The following is a 21,431-nucleotide window of genomic DNA, read 5'->3' on the forward strand; positions in this document are numbered from 1 at the left end:
ATAACACATGAACTTTTGGAATCTGCAATGCCCAGTAAAGTAGAATGTCCTGTTAAAACTATAATGACAAAGTCCTGACCTACCTATATCAATTGTCTCTTTCTTTATTTGTGTAGCTTCCAGAGCTGCTTGGGTGGAGTTTGCTAAGTCCCCCTCATCTTCAACGATTTCTGTAAAAAATAATCATTTACAGAGTTCTTATTAACTAAACACATCTTGAGTGATGTCTTGACAATCAACTACTCAGAATGCTCCTGATAACTGCTGTTAAAAGATTTCCTCCCTTAACACATTAAAGCTGCCATTTATCTGCAGTAATATGCTTAAGAACAGAGTGTACCTGCTTATAAAGTAAATCCAGAACATCACATAACAGCTGCAGTATATAAGTTTATGGGTTACATGTGCAAACTCTTAAGTTATTTTAACCTGGATCAGAATTACTAGAATGGTTCACTGATGTGTAAGATATCTAGTTATTGACAAATGTTTATGAAGCAGAACAGGCAAGACAGTGACTTGCATAAAGGGTGTAATATATACTGAAATTATTGAAAGACTCCCAAGTGACTGATGCCAAGAGTGTTTGAATTAGCCCCAAAAAGGAGCAAGAGACCCTGACGCATCAGGGTGCTGTGCTTAGTCAGTTGATCTGTAAGGCTTCCTGCCAGATGGAGACAATGTACTAAAGCCTGTCCTGAGAGCATCTCTGCTGCTGCAGCTTGCAGGGGTTTACATCACACAGCTGGGTGACAGAGGTGTCCCTGGGCTCCCCTCCATGGGGAGGAGATCTCCACTCCTCTGCCATTGGCCCACTGGTGTTAAGGGAAAATTCCACCCCTCTGCCCTAGGACAGAGGTATGGGCAGGTGGATGATGCAATTGGTCTTACTGATCCTCGCTTCCCAGTGAGGACACTGCTCTACAGAGATTAAATGGTGAAGGCCACATCATGGATCAATGACAGCAGTTTTCTGGCTCCCAGCCTGTTCTCAGTCCATTGAAGAATATTGCCCCTAAACATTGAGCAATAAAGTTTAATCTAGAGCCATTTTATTAAAAATTACCCCCAGATCAATACAGCTTGGTTTGCATCAGATGTTCTTTATGATGTGACTAGCATCACGTGCTTTTTTTTTTTTCCTTTTTTTTTTTTTTTGGTGAGCCAAGAATGTGGGTAGGGAGCTTGGCTTTTTTTCTTTCTAAGGCACCTTTCAGAGTTTTGGAGGGAAGGCACAAGAAGAGTAAGACTGAGCCAAACAACAAGCCATCAACAGTTTTTGGCATGGATAAAACACAGTGGCTCCATCTGAATTGTTAGTGAAGCTATAGACAGTTGCCAGCAAATATGCTTAATCTCTACTTTGTGTTTGAAGCACTGCTCACAAGGCCACCTGAGCAATGCTGTCACAGTCTTTCCTTTCACCCTCTCAGACTGATACAAGCTCTGTTCTCTTTTGGCACTCTGTCAGCATCACTAATTATCTTGTTTTCTGGCTCATGAGGCAAGACTAGTAATTTGTCTCCTAATCCTTACTCTCATGTGTGTCTTGAATAGGATAATAGGGAATTGGGATATGTTAAAACTAGGGAAAATTTTCAGTGTGTGGCTTTTGTTTCCACTCCAACAACTTGCAAAGTTGCTGCTCCGTCATACAGATCTATGAGAGAGGATACAGAAAACTGGGTGCTCAGTTAAGAGTTTCTGTCTGCAGCCCAAATATGCCTAGCTAAGGCAGTGAATAATCAAGAACTTTTGGGTTTGCACTTTTCTGAAACACTGCTTAACACTAGTCTGGGGCATATGTATGTAAACATTATCTTTTGACTTTATGTCTGTACATTTTAAAATTCCTTGCACACAGCAGCAAGTGTTCAAGCCAGTGTTAAGTGCCTGAGTATGTACCAACTTAAGATCTTAACTTTAAACAACAAGGTTGCTAAAAAGCCCTTGCTTAGGAATGTATCTTGGAAGTGTCACTACTTAAAATTTGTTCTGAGGGGGACATCTAGTAAAGTGTAGGGGCTATCAAAAATCCTAAGAAAATTAAGACAAGGAAAGGAATTTGTTTGACATAAAATACTTGCAGTAGGTATTTTTAAGAACATCAGGCTACTGGTATTTCTTAGAAACCTGTTTTCATCTCCACTGTAGTTCCCTAGCACTTCAAATTTAATCAAACACCTATACATACACTCTGTGGTCCTACTGCTAAGTCTGACACACGTGGAATGTACATGGAGTTTGGATTGACAGACTGCATAGACTGAAGTAATTGACTCTTCTGAATAGATTTGTTGCTTTTATAACAACTAAAAGTGATCCCACGAAATTGAAAACATCAGTGAAAATGACTAAATAATGTTTTATTTGCAGATGATTCAATGTGGGGTATGTTTTGCCAAAAGACAGAGCAACCCGCAGTGTTCCCAGCCTATCACAGGATTCTTTAGCTGAAAACTCACGGGTTGGGGATTGTTGTGGTCCTTCTGCTCCCCCAGCTGGGCAGTGCTGACAGCAGCGTGTCAGGAACTAGGACAGGCTGTGCAAGGAGCTGTGGGGGTTTATTTACATCTGTCTTCTCCTTCTCAGGTGAGCATTTGCTGCATTTTGAGTAGCAAATTCATATGGGCAGAGGAGAAAAACAATAGCATGGCACATCAAATAACTAGTTGTTCTCCTGAAACTGGTGTATGTGTCTTTTGACTAACACCACCTTAGTGTTTTTCTTACTAGAGTATGGCAAACCCAAATGGGCTGTTTATAAAGACTGGCAGTGGTGACAGTGTTACTGTGGCTCCAAAATCAGATTCACGTGTAAGATCATGAGAAGCATGTGCACTCTGAAGCAGCTCATGCATCTTCTGTGCATTTACACAGCTGCAGTGCCAGAAAGCAATGCCTGCCCAGGCTAACTCATATATATGTGTGTGTATATGAGCAAGTGCATCTACAGCTCTGGTTGCAGAGTACATTAACTGATAAGGAAGATACCCAGATATGAGTTTTAACAGAATTTATGAATTCTCATTTATGCCAAATTGGGGTTTTCTACAAATTTTTTTTCAAGGCACAAAAATACCTATAAATTTAATAATTCCATGCCTGTTGAGAAACACTTTTCTACAAAAGTTCTGTTGAATATGCAGAAGCTTTTAAAAAAAGTCACATCCGAAATGCCAATGATTGTGAGACATTACTCATATCAAACAACCAATGTAATGTATCAATGCCTTTTCACTATTTATCAGCATGTATATTTATGAGTACAGAGCTACATACAATCTCTTTACTTACCAGTTTCTTACTTCAAAATTACTTGGACTGTCTAGTAAAGGCATGTACCACAATTAGAACAAAGGGTCTCCGTGATATTGTAACATAAAAAGAGTACATATTTTCTCTGCTTTATGCAATACCTATTTATGTCACCATTAATAAAATTAACAACTAGGTGTGTTTTACCACCTGCAAAAAAAAAAAATTATTTGAGTGTGTATTGTTTGTTTTGGAATGAGAGAAAGAATTTTGCAAACTGAACTTTTTTGTTGGTTTTGCCTTGGAGTGTGGTTTTGCATTTTTCCCCCACAGAAGTTTGAAAAATAGTCTTAAGAGTGATATGCTGAGCCACAGACACTTTTGAACCACTCTGTTTTAATATTTCCCCACAAAATCATTTACATTTACAATTACCCAGAAACAAAGAAACTATGTAATTAAAATACACATATTTGAAAAGGAAGATGGTAACCAAGGTAAACTACAGATATCTTTACACCTACACCTATCTTAAATGACGGAAATGTGTACTCAGAACTTTACTAGAAATATTCATTTAACTTCATTTTAAATGGATAAATGAAACTTATTTGGAAGAGTGCAGTCCAAGAAGTTACATTTTATGTAGCACCAGGCAGTTGAAAACTGCCAGATGACAGTTAATGAGCACTGCTGAAGCATGGCATTATTACAGTGTCTTACTACTGTCCATATGTATGTCATAATTTTACTTATTGATGGAGAGAAATTGAATTAAATAATTTTTTAAGCAGTCTTAACTGGATCCCACAAAATGCTGTTTATTTCTTTCATATTTGTGTCTCTAAAAATGAGGTCCCTTATAGGCAATGCACTTTTCATGACAACCTGTTTTTCTCCATGGAATGCATCAAGTGCCCTGGGTGAGCTGGTAAAATGTCGGGGGGTTTTTTATTTGTTAGTAAATTTAAATTTAATAATGTAGTTGCTATTGAATGAAAAAACCCAAAAATGCTAATGTCTGGTATACCTTAAATTACAACTATCTCTTTACTTTCTTGTTATATTTGTTTCTTTCGGTATATGCAGAGCTGCTCGACTCTCTGGAGTAGTATTTACAGTAACATCATCTGTCAGAAGATTTTTTATTTGATATTAAAATCTTTCAAGTTTACATAAGTCCATTTTAAATTCTGTAAGACTACTCCTTAATGCTTAATTTAGCCTGTATTCTGCCTCACAATACTGAAAGAGAACATGAGGTGCTCTGTTGTAGACAATAAAACCTGTCAGCCTGAGAGACTTTCACGTGTCTCCAGCTGAATGTTAAACTTCTCTTTCCCCTGAAATTTATGTTTTCAGATGTAACCCATAATCTTTCTTTGTAAAGAGCAGCGCATACGACCTTCATATTCAGTGAGACTCCTTAATGAAGTTTTCATCCCCTGACATGAGCATTTACACAATTGTATCCTGATTATGTATTGTGAAAAAGAGATGCTCTATTAGTTCATGCACAGGAGACTGAACAATTCTAATCCTTTGGAACACATAGTTTAAGTAAATGTACATGTAGTAGGACATTGTTCTCAACTTGCTTAAACCAGTAGTTTCTTCTTTACATTCTGAATCACACGTCTTTGAAATTATTATTTACGGGGACTGATTTAATCAAATTTAGCAGGACATAGTAAATGTATACATAAGTACATGATTGTTATCTCTATGACATTATCTCTTGCTTTGAAGTTTTTTAGGTCTCTGAATTTTCTACCTGTAATTACAATTTGGGCTTATTTTAGAAATTAATTTTAATTTACAAAATTAAAATTATTTTTAAAATTAAATTATTTATATAAAGTAGAAGACTTTCAGATTACCTGAATCAGAAACTTTCTTTATATCTGCAACCTTTAGGTCTTCTGACGTATTACTAACAGAGTCCTCTTCACCTGTGTCTCCAGGCATTTCTGTGTAAATAATGCTAAATTAATTATGGCACTGAATTTCTATACTTTAGAAGAACAGCTGTGGTGTATCAAATTAAAAAGTCCATCCAGTCTCGGATGCTCTTTATGCCAGCAGGCAAAGTAGATGCATTAGCAAAATGTCTAGAAATGGCAACTGAAGAGTGAATCTTCCCCAAAATGTTCTCACAGTTTTCAGCAAGACTGTCTTTGTGTAGTATTTTTCTTGACTTCTCCCATTACTTTACTAACTTCTAGTCTTACATTTGGCCAACATAGTATCATCCCCTCACCTCAACTAAAAGTTTAATGTTTCATTCTGTTCTTAAACAACAAGCATGTCTCTGGTTGTACATACCAATAAAAATGTTTTAACTTTTGGGTAGTGTAGGTTCATCAGTCTACTCTAATTCTGCATTGATCATCCATTACCATTAATTGTCAATAACCACCCAAAACTAAAGGCAGGCTCTGCCAGCATTCTTAGTGCTGTTCCTTTTGCTATTTTCACTGTTGTCTCACCAGTTCGGGAGTCTTGCTCCAAAGGCCAATCAAACTGAGCTATTTGGGACCATAAGAGAAAGACAATTTAGATTATAATTTTTTTAACCAATGTCTGTTACTACAGATTTCTTTTGCTCAATGTCTTAATTTTTCCAGTAACATAGTCTGACTGTCTCTCTGATCCGTTTCTGTTATCTAAACTGGAAATAGTGTCTTCTGACATGACTCTGACTGGAATTGTCTCTCTGTATCATTTTATTCTGTCTTCATCTTTTTTTTCCTCCTTTTGCTTCTCAGTTTTATTAAAAAAGTACAGGGAAATCACTCAGACTTAAATATTACCTTATAACAAAATACAAAACTACTGGACAAAACAGTAAATTTCTATTTAGTGTTTTTTCACACCAGCCAATTGGTTAATCTCTCTGTTTGTGCTTTTTGAGGTTTTTTAAGATCTCTCTAGTGCTGAAAAACTAAAAATGTTAAATGATATGTGGGTAGTTGAAGTACTTACCTAAAGAATCCTTTTCTGATTTTGCTTCTGTCCATTCTGGAGGCCTCTCACTTTCATCATTATCTGATTTACTTGCTTGTTCCATCGTGCAGTGTCCCAGAATAGCATCCAGTTCATTAAAAAATTTCATACTTTTACTCGTACTCCCTGAGTCTTGGGCACTTTTTACACTCTTGTATTCATGTTTCAGATTTTTGTATTTTGTCCTGCACTGCTTCCAGTCCCTGTCAATTCCAAACTTTTGCAGTCTAGCAGCAACCTGCTCAAATATTCTTTTATTTCTCACTGTCCCCTCCAGTTGTTGTTGGATACTTTTGTCTGACCATATGCGTATCAAAGCTCTGACTTCATTAACAGTCCAGTGTTTTCCTCCTTCATTTGCTACTGTAGGAATCAAAGCTGGTGGTTTGGAAGCCTCTACTGCTGACGCTGGATTACCTGCATTGTGTGGGGGAGGGGAGAGACACAGATTTGTTACCTGCATTGGGTGGTTGGGGTGGGGAAATGACAGAGAGAATGGAAATGAAGGACACTTGTTTCTCCAGAGAAAGATGAAGCAGAGGTGACGTTAAAATCAAGCTATTGGTTATTAATTTGTCAGCATTTTTGTTAATTCTGATACAATTTTTGCTTTCACTTGAAGACAAATATTAAGATAGCACATGTACATTTAATTAATCTAAGAAGAACATTTCTTTCTTCTGTGTCCTAATACACTAAATTTTTACCTGTAAGACCTTTGGGAGCATCTGATGAGCTGCTTTGTCCTTCAGACATTAGAGAGGAGAAGAAAACTGTTGGGAAGATGGGATGTGCTGCATGAGCACAATAATAAATTGGCCCCAAGTCACTGACTGACACTAGCATCCAGATTTAACTTTCTGCATACATGCCATACTTTAGTATTTACACACATAGAGAGATTTAACCTGCGTAAGGATCCAAAGAGTCTGATTCTTCTTTCTTAACAAAGCACCCGAATTGTGGGGAGCAGAGGAATGGAGACTTTTGGCTAAGTAAAACATTTGTGTGCTAGAACCCAGTTCTCATGGCACAGAACCTGCACCTTTCTCAGGGCAGATCAATCAAAAATATTTGGTGGTTTTTTAGTAAAATTCAGTGTGAGTTGTCTTACTCTGCGTAACTAAGATATTTTTTCATTTTCTCCAGTCTACTTTATTTTTTAACATGAGGTAAAGGTAGCCACCCATGCAATAACTTAAAACAGTGAAATATTATATATTTTACTTTTGTAATGTTTCCTTATTTGTATTTATGAATTTGCTTTAAGACTTTGTTTTGGTTAAAAGATTAGTTTGGAAAGGGATTTCTCATGCATTTCTAAAGCTTTGCAAAAATAACTAAAAAACCCCAAATAAACAAACCCAAAACCATTTCCAGGGCATGATCAAATAAAGCAGCATGAAAATGCACAGTAACTGACAGGTTTTTACAGTCATACTGCAGTGATGCCTTTGTCAGTGTCTTTTTCTGGAAGAGCAAACCAGATTATGGGGTTTTGATACTTTATAGCCGCTGAGATGTGTGTGATGGCAGTAGTATCGGATCCTTGATTGTACACTTCAGTGGAGCACATTTATAATAACCCATCTGGGAACAAACTTGTCCTAGATAATGCCATTCTTTGCTAGTCTCCATAATTCATTCTAGTTGTCAATACGTTGTTTTAACAGATTTTTTTTTTCCTTATAGTCCTGAGTTAACCAGGACTCTGCAGCAGCCAGGTCATTGGCAGTGTAGTTGAGATGGGTAATTTTCAGGTGGCACATTAATTGTGCTTTCTCCATTTCTTCCTGAGGGAGTGAAAGAAAATGCTGATTTACTGGTAAATCAAACCATAGGAACTGCCACAGATGATAACTGCCAACATCAGATAGGCCAGAGAGGAAAGGCCTAGTTAAGATGACAAGAAGAGAGGACAAAGAGTGCAAGGAGGTGCACTCTACACTTCCCAGTCAAAGCCATAGAGCACGGGGGCATCCGGGAGGAATAAAGTTTCTTTACTCTTTGTATAGGCCAGTATTTCTCACTAGTCAGTTCATTTCCAACCGAGCTATAGGCTTAGCCTGTGCCTTGTTTTCTTTCTAAATATGGCACCTTGCAAATTTTGTAATGGAAGTTGTTGTAACTGGACTGGAATGTATACGAAGGCTTAGAGGGTGTAACTTTGCTGAGCAAAGCTACTGGAGTAGGACATTTTCCAATTGAGTTCTGTGGTTGGTTGGACTAAAACATTGCTGACCAGTCCTTTCTTGGAGAGGTGATTTTGAGGTTTATGCTGGAGACCTCTGCAAGTCTGGATTGCTCTGCATCTCTCTCCTGACTCAGGCCACTCCCTCATGTTTCTTTAAGCATCCATGATTTAATAAAATGAGCTAGGGAAAAGCCACAAGCTGACATGGGTATCCTCTCTTATTTGGCATACTTTCCACTGGCATTTAACAAAATTACTGAGGTTAATGCAGTTTAACATGATTAAGCTATAGCATGGGATGTGTTTTGCATGCAAATGGGGGTCATGCAGCTGGTACATCATACACAGTGGTCAGTGTCTAGTGATGCACAACACTGCTGAGGGCTAGCTCTGGCAAGAGATGGTGCCAGAGGGTGGCTGCATTAAAGCTATACTGATCAGAAACAGAATGACAGTGTTTATCAGGAAGTGCTGTGACACCCATGCTGCTTTTTAGTTTTTGATCTCTTTGTACCATCATACTATACCTAGTTGCACTGGTCTGGCATGAGATATAAAAAGTAGTGGATCTCGTGGAGCATCCTCATCATCTTCTAAAGAAACTGGTATTTCACCTGGGAAGGAAAGAGTTTTTAGATGAAAAATAGGTATGGACTAAATTAGAAGTTTAAATTTAAATGTCCATACACTGTGAGAAGATCTTTAACTTGGAAATCTCGACACTTAATTTATAGTTAAATTAAATTTTAAATTAATATAGCTGTCTCTATACAGGGGACATGAGTTATAGGAGGCAAATCATTTTATGTCTTGGGTATGAAGCCTGTTTGAAATGCTTTTAAAAATTCTGGTTGAAACGGACTTGATTCTAGTGACTTGTATGCTCTTCTGATGCAGTATTCAGGGTAAATAATAATGTAAAGTAAGAGACATACAAATAAAAGGAGACTTTGCACATAGATTCATAAAATCACAAATCCATTTATGTAACAAAAATAAATTCCTAGAAGAGTATGAAGAAAATCAGGATGTTCTGCAAAGAGCTCTGGAAATCATTGGAATAACTGTTAGTAATAACAGTATGGGGAGGGAACCCATATTCATTGTGACTTGACAGCAGGTGTATTTGTAGCTGTCAGGATTAAGTCTAGCTTTTTCCAGCATAGCTTTTCTACATTTGTTTAAAAGGGAACATTATAGCAATTGCTGTGTAAGTATAAAAAGCAGCATATGTGCGTCAGGTTCAGAACCAGCTAGATTTTCACAGAGTACAGACTTGTAAGTTGTCCTTTGGCAGTGTGTTGTTTTCTACATACCACATTGACAGGAGGTTTGAAATGTTGCTTCTTTGTACAGGAGCTGAGCTTCTGTGAGCTCCAGCCAGGCAGGGCACCCAGATCAAAGCCCGCAGCTCTGCGGTAGTTCCTCACGGGGAGCAGTAATGAGGTGCTGTTAGGATGCAATCTCCTACCCCTGACGTCCAAAAACTGCGTTTGAAACCATTATCCTAAACCCTCCTGACTTTGAGCAAGGCTGACTATGACTCATAGATGCAGTGGCCTGATCTCTGACTGCTCCCAGCTGCCTGCCTGGCTTCCCTGACAGGAAATGCTGCTCCTGCTTCCACCTCCAGCCACAGGACTGGCATTTCAGCTGCTTAAGAGCAGCAAAGCAAACCAGGGAAAGGAGAATAAATTCTCTCCTGGAAGGCTTCTGAGTGTGCCATCAGCACTAGCATGCAGAAGGTTAATTACATTGTTATATTAAAAGAGAAACTTCTTTTATTTTTAGTAAGAACAGTTACCACAAAAAGATATTACTATACCACAAAAGCTACTCAATGATTGCACACTTGTTTAAAAAAAAAACTATATGAAATACTGTCAATGACATGTTAAAAAGTGCAGACATGGAAAACCATGCATAAGTGACACTTTTATGTCAGCATTTCTGAAAGATCTTCCTGCATTTTAGTAGCTGAGTTTTCTGCCAGTCATTGCTGATGCGTTTCTGCTCAGCTGTAATCTTTCTGCATTTGCTGAGGTAAAGTGAAGGTCAGGCAAGGTGACCAGTGCCTTAATATTTAAACATAAAGAAAGAAATATAAAAAGTGTAAATAACTTAAATTACTAGGCAAATATTTTTTAAAATAATGTATTTTGGTTTTTAATCCTTGATTTAACTTGATTAACAAAATTGCAAGGTCATTCATTTGAACTCTAATGTAAGATACCATTTTTCATAGCACACCACTTCATGTAGATTTTCTTCGTTGTTGATTAGTGCAATAATACACAAACTGTACTTGAAGAGAAGTGAACGCTTTGACTTGTATCTTTCTTAATGATTATTTAAGCTACATCTCTGCCTCTGAAATGTGTTTTGGGAGGGCAGCATGAACGTCTCTGCTTACATTTCTGCATGTGCTTATGCATAAAGTGTTATCTTTTCATGAACAAGCTGGGAACTCTTATGTGTTGCTGCCAGGTTTGTACTGAGACACCCTTCTCAGATTTGATTAATATTTTCAGTAATAATTTCTTCAAATACACTTTCAAAAGAAAACTGATTCTACCACATATGAAAAATACTCAGGGGAACACTATTGAATAGTGTTCATAGCCATTCATTCCTATAAAAAAAAGTAGTCTCTTTTCTTCCCTTCCTGTTGCTCCCCCTTCCCAGCAATCTCCCAGTAGCTGAGATAATGTAAGGGCATGCTTTGCATCTTTACATTAAGCATACATAAGAATATTGAGACTGAGGCTAAGCAGAATGGTAAATATACAGTGTATTATTTGGGAACATGCCCTGTCCCCTGTCATGCTTTTTAAAAAGACAAATCAGTATAGCAACCAATTTCTTAAAATAAAATAAGATGTTCATGGTGGACACGTATTATTAGTCACAGGTTTTAGTTTGCTGATAGCATTTTGTTTTTGCTACCAAAGCTGTGAGCCTAGACATCCTTGATTCCTCCAGCCCCCTCAAAACGAGATGTCTTTGCTTCTTTTGAAAGAAGTGAGGGACCATTTTTCTCTCCTCTCCTGCAACAGACCGTGTTTGAAGGGGAGAAGCCCAGGAGGGGGCCTGCAGTTGCTGCTGGGGCAGGAGCAGGGGGCTCTTTGCTTGTGACAGGGATTGCCTTTCCCTCTGTGGGAGTGACACTGGCAGCTCTGCCCCTGCAGGAGGACTTGAGAGCATCAGCTGTAGAGCCACTGATGCCAGTTTAGCCTTACAAGTGCTCTTCAAAGTACTGGGCTGGGCAGGCATCGGACTCTGACTGAAGGTGGAATAGGACTGGGCCTCTAGTACAGTGTTAGTTGCTTGACTTGCATTCTTAAATAAGAAAGTTGATGATCTCACAGCTGTTCCCTCAGCCCCTTGTGGTGGATGTATGCATGCATTCTGCATAGCTGCAGGACACATTTCTATCTTAGTGTGCTTTCATTGCAGCTCAGTTGTGGTTGTTGCAGAAATCTTTGCATTTCAATTTTTGCATTAGTGTTGCATTATTACAGCTAGCTGCATTTAATTTTTGTTTATCCATTAAACTTGTTTGCTTTTATTTTTCTGGAGGTAGTAACAGAAGTGCTTGTGAAATCAAGAGATATATTTAATTATACCAGCTTTAAAACCAGACTGTCCTAGTGCTTCAAAACAAGGCATGTCTCACCCGGGGTAATTATTTTTATAGATTGACTATAGTTTGGGATTCACAGTTGAAATTAACTTTTGCTGATTTAAATCTGCTAGGGGTCTGAAGCAGATGAGAATTAGGATTACCAGGTGCAAATTACATCAAAACACAGAGGATAATCTAATGGCAGATCCTCAGATGTAGGACACTATCCTGATTTCATGTAGTCTTCAAAGTGTATCAGCTTGTATAAGCCTCAGTTCTGCAAGTTTAAATTTAAAAATGGATTGCAATTCACAGTGCAGAGAGCACATTACAATATTATAAAAATGCCATTTTAATTTGAAGTGACTTTGACAGATTAGAGGCTTTCTGATACTGATGACAAATAAGGGTCAAGCTTTTTGTTAAGGTAAACAATGACAATGAAAAATGGCAATTTCTTTTCCTCAGATCTGTAAAACAGCATTGTAGAGGGAGACGTGGAATGGTACAAGGACAAACTCAATGTCCAGCTCTTTTATATGCCTTTGACAATGACCCCTGGAAATAATGTTAAGTTTCTTGTTTTCTTAAAAAATATTCACAAAATTAATGTAAATTACTACATAGCTTGGGAACAAATTAAGCTTTTAATTTCTCTTTTTAGTCATCTTATTTTGGTACTTATAACTATCATTGGGGCTTGTGCTTCAGTGACATTTAGGATGTGACAAGGAGATTTGAGTGATGTCAAACAGCAGATTGACCCTAATGAAATGTTAAGCAGAGCTTAAATGCATATGCAGAGAAGGTTGAATAAAACAAGAGATGCAAATAATTGAGCAAAACCCACTTCAGAATAAAGGCAGCTGTATTCACTTGGACTGCCGCATAACAGTCTGATAAATATGATAATTTTTACTTTCACTGCTAAACTAGAGTTTTTAATGAGAGATTATCACGCATGTGTTTCTTGAATATTAAAGTAAAACTCCTTATAAAATAATTTACCTTAAGTCATCACACCTAAATATCAAGCTGATATATATATGAGAAATAAGAATAAAAATCCTAAATTTCACTTGTATCACAACAAATAATGATTTTTACAACACCCTGACAGTTTCAACCTTTTCTTTTTCTTTATGTTTACATCTTAACTGGAGCTCTAGAAAATCTGCTTCCAAAGTACTGTGAATGAAAGGCAAAGAGAAGGAAAGCAGCTTATTTTAATTAAGCATTTCCACCCCGTGCAGGAGCCTGGACACTAGCAAGTACTCACCGAGGCTGCAATACAGGCAGTTAGCGTAATTTTGCTGGAATTACACTGTATTTACAGACTTCGACACTGGTGGGTGCTAACATTTTATTCCCCTGCGCGAGGCGTGCATCCAGTCACTTCTAACAGCGCTGCCGGGGCTGAGCAGCCTCCGCTCCAGCGCCAGCCAAGTCGGGCTTCGGTTTTGTTCCTTTGAGTTTTAAGCAAAGAGAGAAAAATAGAAGCAAAAATATTTTTCTTTACCTTGCATGCTGTCTGTTGTGGGGCTTGTGTTCAGCTGCGTCTCAGTCGCAGAACACCTGCCGTTTTCTTCTGCTGCTAATTGTGTGACAGGCTCATATCGCAATATGGCATCCAGATCATGGAAAAACTTCATGGTTTTAGTGACATCCCCAGAGTTGTGGGCATATTTAACCGTTCTGTATTCGTACTTGAGGTTTTTGTACTTTGCACGGCACTGTTTCCAGTCCCTGCACACTCCCAACTCCTGCAACCTTTTAGCAATGTAGATAAATATTCCTTTATTCCTCAGGGTGCCGTGCAGTTGCTTTCTGATATTTTTTTCTGACCAGACGCTTAACAAGGCTTTAACCTCCTCCTCAGTCCAATGCTTCCCTGCTCCACTCTCCATGTTGAAAGTGACCTGGAAATGATTCACTATTTCTAGCCAAGATTTTGTTTCCTAGGAAACCAGACGGCTGGTTGTCAGTAAGCTCCGCCGAGATGAAAGGATCTAGTTTTACTGGCTCAAGCTGCCTGAGGGGAGTAACTTGAGACACTGCCAAATAAGCAGGCTCGGCGCTGGAGCCGGGCGAGGGAAGCGGCTCCGCCAGCGGGGAGGGGGGACCTCGGCCGGGCCGGGCCGGGCCGGGGCTGACTGCTGTGACTCCTCTTCGGGAGTCAGTGGGGGCACCAGGGTGTGAGAAGAGAGGCAAAAAGAGTCTGTTTCGTTCCTTAAAAAAAAAAACAAAACCAACAAAACAAAGCAACGTCACACACACACACACACACACACACCCACACCCCCCTTGTGGCGTGGGCTCTGCCGGGAGGCCCCGGGCCGCCCCTGCTCCGAGGGGCACAGCCGCGGGACCGAGCCTTCCCCACACGGGTCGCCTTCGGGATCGTCCTGCCCACAGCTTCACATCTCTGCGCGCTGTTTGCCTCTGAACTGCGGGCCGTAGAGACACGTTTTGTATATTGGTGATGTTTTAATAAAAGCTGGCATGCTTCAAGTCTGGCTCAGCTGGAAAAGTGGTGCAGGCATTGTGGTAGTGACACTGAGATCCCATGCCTTTTGTCAGTGCTAAGTGAAAGATGTAATCCAGCGCCTTGACCAAGGCCTTCTTTGGGGTCTCTGCTTCTCTCTTCCTAGTGATTTAGTTACTATTTAAAGAGACCATGACAGTATTGAAATGGAAACTTCCTGTAATATTAACATTGCAGTTATAAGTTGCTGAATGCAATGCATCAACCCTTAAATCTTACTACCAGTCTTCATGTTTATAGATAGAATATCTTCCCGAGTTGAAGTAAATGGCTTTAAGAACGTCCTCATCTCTGATGATTTTCTTTGAAGAACTGTGTCACTAGCAGGGGAAATTTTTTCAGATATGTGGGAAGTTTGGTTTGTTTTGCTTTCTGTAAGCACGCGTTCTTCAACATTTTTGCTTTACATCCAACTGAGACAAGTAACAAATAAAAGGATTTTATGAACTGGAGAAAATTGGTAATGAGCATTGTCAGTTGTAGATTAGCATCCATTCTATTGATTTTTGTGCCCAATTCTATTGTTGCTTGTAATAAATAATTCCAGTGACTTCAGCTGAGTTAAATCAGTCCAGTGCACAAGTAGGACCTCAATTGTCTTTCCCTTTTTACGAAAAATATCTTTCCTATTCAGACATTATTATATATGAGAGTGGGCAGGACCTCACCCATCCACCAAAGTCCTGATGAGTATTACAGGCACAGACAGGCACATAGCAGCAGTTCTTTTGTAGGCAACACGGCCTTATTTCAGGAAGTCTTTTAAAGGGAGATGAAACAGCCTCCAAAAAAAATCTAATCTGCAAAGCAGACCTTTTCAATGGATAAGGACTGGATTACAAACTGTGGGCAAGTGTACAGTGTTCTGCCTGCCTTGGGGATCTGGGGTACACCCAGGGGACCCAGCAGGGGGAAGGGCTGGGGAAGACAGACAGCAGGACAGGGAAAACACACGTATTTCAGCTGAATCAGCTCTTCTGCTCAACAAAGCACAACTGCCAGCCCGAGGCTGATGTACTTAAGAGAAGTATTTCCATTTGCAGTGACATTTGAATATCAGACTTGTTTTGCCTGCGTTCAGAAGCTGAACATTAGGTTTATGCACTCAGATGCTTTCGTCAGAGGGTCTGTGTAGGTTTTAGAGGTGTAAATGCTAGCTTGTCAGCCTAAGTGCAAAAATGCAAAAGCTTCTGCATAGATGATCAGTGGAAAAGACAATCCATTCCCTTAAGCAACACCATCAGTTTTGAATAACATCTGACCACCCAAAGCAGAAATAGAATAGCATTATAGGACCTAGTACTATCGCCTAGACCATTATGCCTTTAAAAATGGCTTTTCCACTTAAGCATCTGTTTTTACTTTATGCCTGTACTGAAATTGAAGTCCATTAAGAGCCTGAGCCAGTACCTCTTGGTGAAAAGATTCCCACAGAATTTAGTGGACTTAGGCACAAACCTTATGTGACTGTCTTGAAATAAAGCATAACACAGCCAAGAAACCTGCAATTAACACAGCAATTATAAGTCTGTAAAATAAAACAACAAACAACAAGTTAAAATACCATTAAAAATTATATCCATTGCATGTTAAAGTGTTTCATTTTCATGTCAGTGCTTTATGTTAATTTTATTTTGTCTATAGGGGCCAGGAGAGCGCTGGAATTGTGACGAGTGATGGAGAGTCATCCCAGGCATTCAAAGTGCACAAGGTAAAATGCAAATAAATGTTTTGTATCTTAAGTGAGATGCATGTAAGTTAGTTTCTGGTAAGAAACAGTGTAGTTAGTGAAAAAGTAACATGCTTGATGGGCTGTTTTGATTTTGTCAGAGTATCTCATTTTGCTACCTGTCTTGAGTGAATGCTTAAAACAAACTTGCCAACGTTGTCCTGATAGGTGTTTCTGTGCATACAGTGGCAGACACACAGAAGTTACCCAGAGCATGCTAATGATGTCACAAAGACGTTTTACCTAAGTCACCCTGCACTCTGTTAACTCTGCAGATTTGGAAGAGCATTGATGCTCTTTTTAATCTTAAAAAGAAAATAATACTGTTACAGACTATGCACAAGGAGATGGATGAGTAAATCTCTCTTAGTGAGACTCAAGGAAGTGGCAACTACTTTACCCCTAGGTAGCAATAAACAGAATCTAAGAATGGAGGCCTGAGAAAGTCACACAGACTTTCTCAAGCTGAGAGAATCACGGGGGATGTTACAAGACACATAATGACCACAGCCTTAAAAGTATCTATTTTTAGTCAGGGAATAGATTGTTCCATGAAAATTCTCAGCACAAAAATGCAGATTGCTTTATTTAAAAATGGGACTAAAGGTATGTGATATAGCACCGTGACCTACTCAGCTTCTTTCTTTCCCATATCTTTCAGGTTATTTGCTTTTTTCTTAAATTTCTATTAATACTACTATATCAGCATTAAGCAGAAGAACTTACTAAGTCACCAGGAAAATAAAACCAACAGAACTTTTTTTTTCTTATTTTTTCCCAAAGGGAATGGGTCTTATAAACCACGTCTTCAGTGCAGACAGCCTGAAGAAGCTGTACCCTTCAAACCTTGGTATTGGGCACACAAGGTACTCCACCTCAGGAATTTCTGAGCTTCAGAACTGCCAGCCTTTTGTTGTAGAGACTCTTCATGGGAAGATTGCTGTGGCACACAACGGGGAGCTAACAAATGCTGCACAACTCAGAAGGAAGGTTAGTACCTCCTGTGGGGGCTCTGGCATTGTTTCTTTCTGAGTGTGAGGCAGAAGTGAGCAATACGGTTGCTGTGACTCTTCCTTAGTACCAAATTTTTTTTGTGTATTTTTGGGGTTATGAAAGAGCTCCTTAATCAAAATAAACCATTTTTGGGGGAAAAATCCTCTGAAGGGGATTCTGCCTTGATACATCTTTCTGGATCTGTTATAGGCAATTTCATATTTTCTCTTCTATATTTTAACTCTCTTCCCAGAGGATGCACAAAGCTAATTAAATCACCCAAACATGAATTTATGCCCTGAATATTGGTGGCATTACTTTAGGTTTCATGCAGAGCAAAGGAATGAGATGAAGAAGGGAAAGTGTAGTGCTAGCATAGAAGATTGTCTGACCTCATTTAACATAGCTGGTTTGTTGGAAGAAATTTGGCATTATTATGCTGTGATCACCTGAAGCACTGTGAAACGTTTGTTCATTGCACCAAGGTGTTGTTAGGTTCAAACCTGAGTGGTGTGATTGAGATTGTTTTTTTAATGCTGGTAGCACTTTTGGTTTGTGTCTTAAAAGCTTATGCGGCATGGTGTGGGACTGTCAACCAGTTCTGACAGCGAGCTGATCACCCAGCTGCTGGCTTTCACACCGCCACTGGAAAACGACGATACGGCCGACTGGGTGGCAAGGTGAGGAGCATGGGCTTCACACTCAGCCCCAGCCATTGCACCTCAGCATGATGCAGCTGTAAATGCACACAGCTCTTCGTGTGGCACACAGTTATATTCACCTATGTCTCATTCCAGAATAAAAAACTTAATGAAGGAAACTCCAACTTCGTATTCGTTGCTAATTATGCATAAAGACATAATCTATGCAGTACGTGATCCGTATGGGAATCGCCCGCTCTGCATTGGTCGCCTTATTCCAGTCGGGGATATGAATGGAAAAGGTAAACTACGTATGTATATGTTTGTGTGTGTGTGAATCTCCATATGCATAGTGTAGGCTTGAAATCACTGATATAAGTAAACAAAGCTACACTTACTGATGTGTAAGTAGAAATATGTGATGCAAAAATCAGTTTTGAAAAATAAAAAAAGTTACCAAGAAAAAAAAATCATTTATAGGAATTGTGCAAAATTTCATCCCCAGGTACAGGGAATCTTAGTGGCCTAATGATAGCCACAGTTAAGGATCCCAACTGTAATACAATTTAAATAATTCACATTACTTAAACAAGAAAGCAATGATGAACAGAATCACAGAGGGGTTGAGGTTGGAAGGGAGCTCTGAAGGTCATTGGTCCAAATCCCTGCTCAAGCCAGGCCACTTAAAACCAGTTGCTCAGGACAATGTCTCGAAACATAGAAAGTCTGGTTTCTTCCTTTTTTCTCCTATAGTAAGGTGGGCAAAAAGTGCTGGATTACTTGCAGTGTATCTCTGAATTCCAAGCAGCCCTGTCACATGTAGTGAATGGACCATTACAGAAGCAGTGTATGGGAAAAATTCCTTGTGTTCCTGCTCAGCCTGCAAATCAACAATTTCTCCACTTGTCACTTATATCAACAAAATACCTTCAGTTGTCACTTATATCAACAAAATATCTTCACTTGTTGCAGACTAAAATAATTCAAAGGCAAAGCAATAAATTCTTCCATATCTTCAGAAAACTGAGTAATTTTAACCACAAGAAAAATTACCAAGATTTTTTAAAGTATATAGACATTCCTACTCTATGTGACACAATTATATCTTTCCTATGGTTGACTGTCAAAACTCTCATTGGAATTCAATCCAGCATCCATTGTAATCAAAAGCATTTATCAAACAATTTAGCCTAGGAAAAGTAAGGATTTTCTTGTGTCAACAAAAGTAATTATGTCTATCTAAAGTCACTGAACTAGAATTTGAAAAGTTTGAAATAGTGCAGGGATAACAAAGGTAGTTACCTGAACTGTTTCTCTTCATGAGCTGTGAATACGATGCCGTTATTCCACTTCTGCCTAGAACAGGTTTATGATGTTTATTTTGTGGATGTGTTTGGGATTTTTTTAAATAATGGAAAGGGGGAAACAGTGGAATGATATACATTTTAGTTAGAAATTACAATAGTCTTTAATTGCACACCATAGCAAACCAGATACTGCAGCAAAAATGTGATTGGGGGGGGGGTCATGGTAGCAAAAGCTGGGGGCTCTAACTGAATTCTAACTGAATTCTTTTACTTCAGGAAAAGATAACACTGAAACAGAAGGATGGGTTGTTTCTTCTGAGTCCTGCAGCTTTTTGTCTATTGGTGCAGAGTAAGTGGCCTGATTCTTACTTTGTCTGAAAACTCTTCCTTAGACAGTGATTAAACATTAAATCCCAAGTTGCCAAATATCATAATTATAACAACATGAAGACACCAAAGTTTAGTTTGCTGTGGAGGATGTTTTTGCTAGTCCTGGTTTTTGCCACTTTATTTTCTCAAACAGATGATTGGAAAAAAAGAATGACGTGTGCAGAAAGTAACAGTAAAGCAAAGCAAATGCCTCTTACTTGTTGGATTATACCTGATTACCCATATAATTTATTCATTTTGCCCTCGTTTTCAGCAGCATAGTTGCATTACAAAATAATTCTTCACCTCCAGAAAAGTTACACTGGTACACAGGCTGAAATAATCTGAGTTATAGCATATGCTATTTGGTAAACTGGCCTCCTTGTTAGAAAAAAATTAACTGTTTTCTGAAACTTCTTTGAAATTTCTGTTAAGAAAAGCTCACTATGTAGGACAATCAGCTGAATCCTGTGTGTTTTCAATAACGCCATTTTGTCCAAACTTCTTCAGTAGTTAGTGCTGCTTGCTGCTGCTAGTACCTGACCAGTAAATAAACACAGACTTGCTCACCTCAGATTTGTATCTCCAGAATATTTCAGTATTTTGGGATAGATTTAGATATTAGAATAGCCACCTGAAGACTCACTAAAGAATATAGAAAAATATTTTATAAGGTTAAACACTTCAACATAATGCACTTAAACTATTCCATACTTTAACCTAACTATTCCATACTTCTGCAGAATTGAGAAATAGAAGGTACATTTTTAGTCAGCTTTATGTCATTTGGGGGTAGCTATCTATCATCTCTAGACAGATATTTCTCTAGATTTCGCTTGTGAGGCAGGATTATTTTGGGTACCACCTCTTTTCTTGATTATATTTCTTATATTGCACTGTAAGGTTTATTACCGTTCATAGAAAAGTTCTCTAGTATTGATACAGGACTATATTATTAAAATATATTCAATCTCAATTAAGCCTGTACAATATGTCTCACACACAGGACAAGTACCATAATTCTCTGGTACCAAGTTTAGTATTTTTACTTAGTTTATTGGTTTTGGATATTAATTCGGACTTCAGTTTTAGTCAGGGTCAGTTGTCTTAGCGTGTTGGTCTTAAAATGCTTCAGGGTCAAATCCTAAGATAGAAGCAAGTTGTCGTGTTAGGATGTTCAAAAACATTTTTCCCTGTCAGTTGGCTCTTGTTTGTACTTCAAAATTATCATCCAGCTTGAGGACATTTCTAACTTCTCTGTATTTTCTTTTTCAAGGTACTATCGGGAGGTCCTTCCTGGGGAGATAGTGAAAATATCCAGACATGATGTCCAGACACTGGATGTTGTACGAAGATCTGAAGGAGATCCATCGGCATTCTGCATCTTTGAATACGTTTATTTTGCAAGACCAGACAGTATTTTTGAAGGTACAAAAATGTTACATACAAAGCTCTTCCCTAAATAGTGTGAGATGTTATCCTGGAGCACAGTGACTCAAAGATCATAGTGGAGTACCACTGGATATAAGCTTACAGAGCGCAGCTGGGACAGAATGGGCCGACAAAGGTTTTGAGATAAAACTCATCAGGAGGAGCATGTAACATCACCCTCCTGTTTCTGAATGTGGATACAGCCTCAGATAGGCTGCCTGCATAGTCCTGTGGGAAGGATGAAAATGTCCATGAACATGAGATTAAAGTAGATGAAAGATCTTTTAAAAGTGAGAGACTGAAGAAAGGGACTTTATTGGTTCTTGGGAAACA

General features: G+C 38.7%; 2 protein-coding genes across 3 annotated transcripts in view; one reads left to right on the forward strand and one right to left on the reverse strand.

Moving 5' to 3' along the window:
* The window catches only part of PAICS (phosphoribosylaminoimidazole carboxylase and phosphoribosylaminoimidazolesuccinocarboxamide synthase), a 40,858-nt gene extending 26,853 nt beyond the window's left edge, over positions 1-14,005 (reverse strand). The window contains exons 1-5 of one of the 2 annotated variants that reach the window (XM_059844794.1): positions 13,603-14,005; positions 8,986-9,072; positions 6,244-6,681; positions 5,139-5,228; positions 84-170 (exon numbers count right to left, since the gene is read on the reverse strand). In XM_059844794.1, the coding sequence (XP_059700777.1) occupies positions 84-170; positions 5,139-5,228; positions 6,244-6,681; positions 8,986-9,072; positions 13,603-13,990 (1,090 nt within the window). In that variant the 5' untranslated portion in view covers positions 13,991-14,005. The remainder of the gene's footprint in view (positions 1-83; positions 171-5,138; positions 5,229-6,243; positions 6,682-8,985; positions 9,073-13,602) is intronic. The other variant, XM_059844796.1, reaches the window with a different exon arrangement.
* The window catches only part of PPAT (phosphoribosyl pyrophosphate amidotransferase), a 42,758-nt gene that overhangs the window by 16,258 nt on the left and 5,069 nt on the right, over positions 1-21,431 (forward strand). The window contains exons 2-7 of the mRNA XM_059844799.1: positions 16,273-16,339; positions 17,141-17,347; positions 17,918-18,030; positions 18,148-18,293; positions 19,575-19,647; positions 20,944-21,095. Of these exons, the coding sequence (XP_059700782.1) occupies positions 16,273-16,339; positions 17,141-17,347; positions 17,918-18,030; positions 18,148-18,293; positions 19,575-19,647; positions 20,944-21,095 (758 nt within the window). The remainder of the gene's footprint in view (positions 1-16,272; positions 16,340-17,140; positions 17,348-17,917; positions 18,031-18,147; positions 18,294-19,574; positions 19,648-20,943; positions 21,096-21,431) is intronic.

Source organism: Haemorhous mexicanus, chromosome 4 (assembly GCF_027477595.1).
Source record: "Haemorhous mexicanus isolate bHaeMex1 chromosome 4, bHaeMex1.pri, whole genome shotgun sequence".
Taxonomy (NCBI): Eukaryota; Metazoa; Chordata; class Aves; order Passeriformes; family Fringillidae; genus Haemorhous; species Haemorhous mexicanus.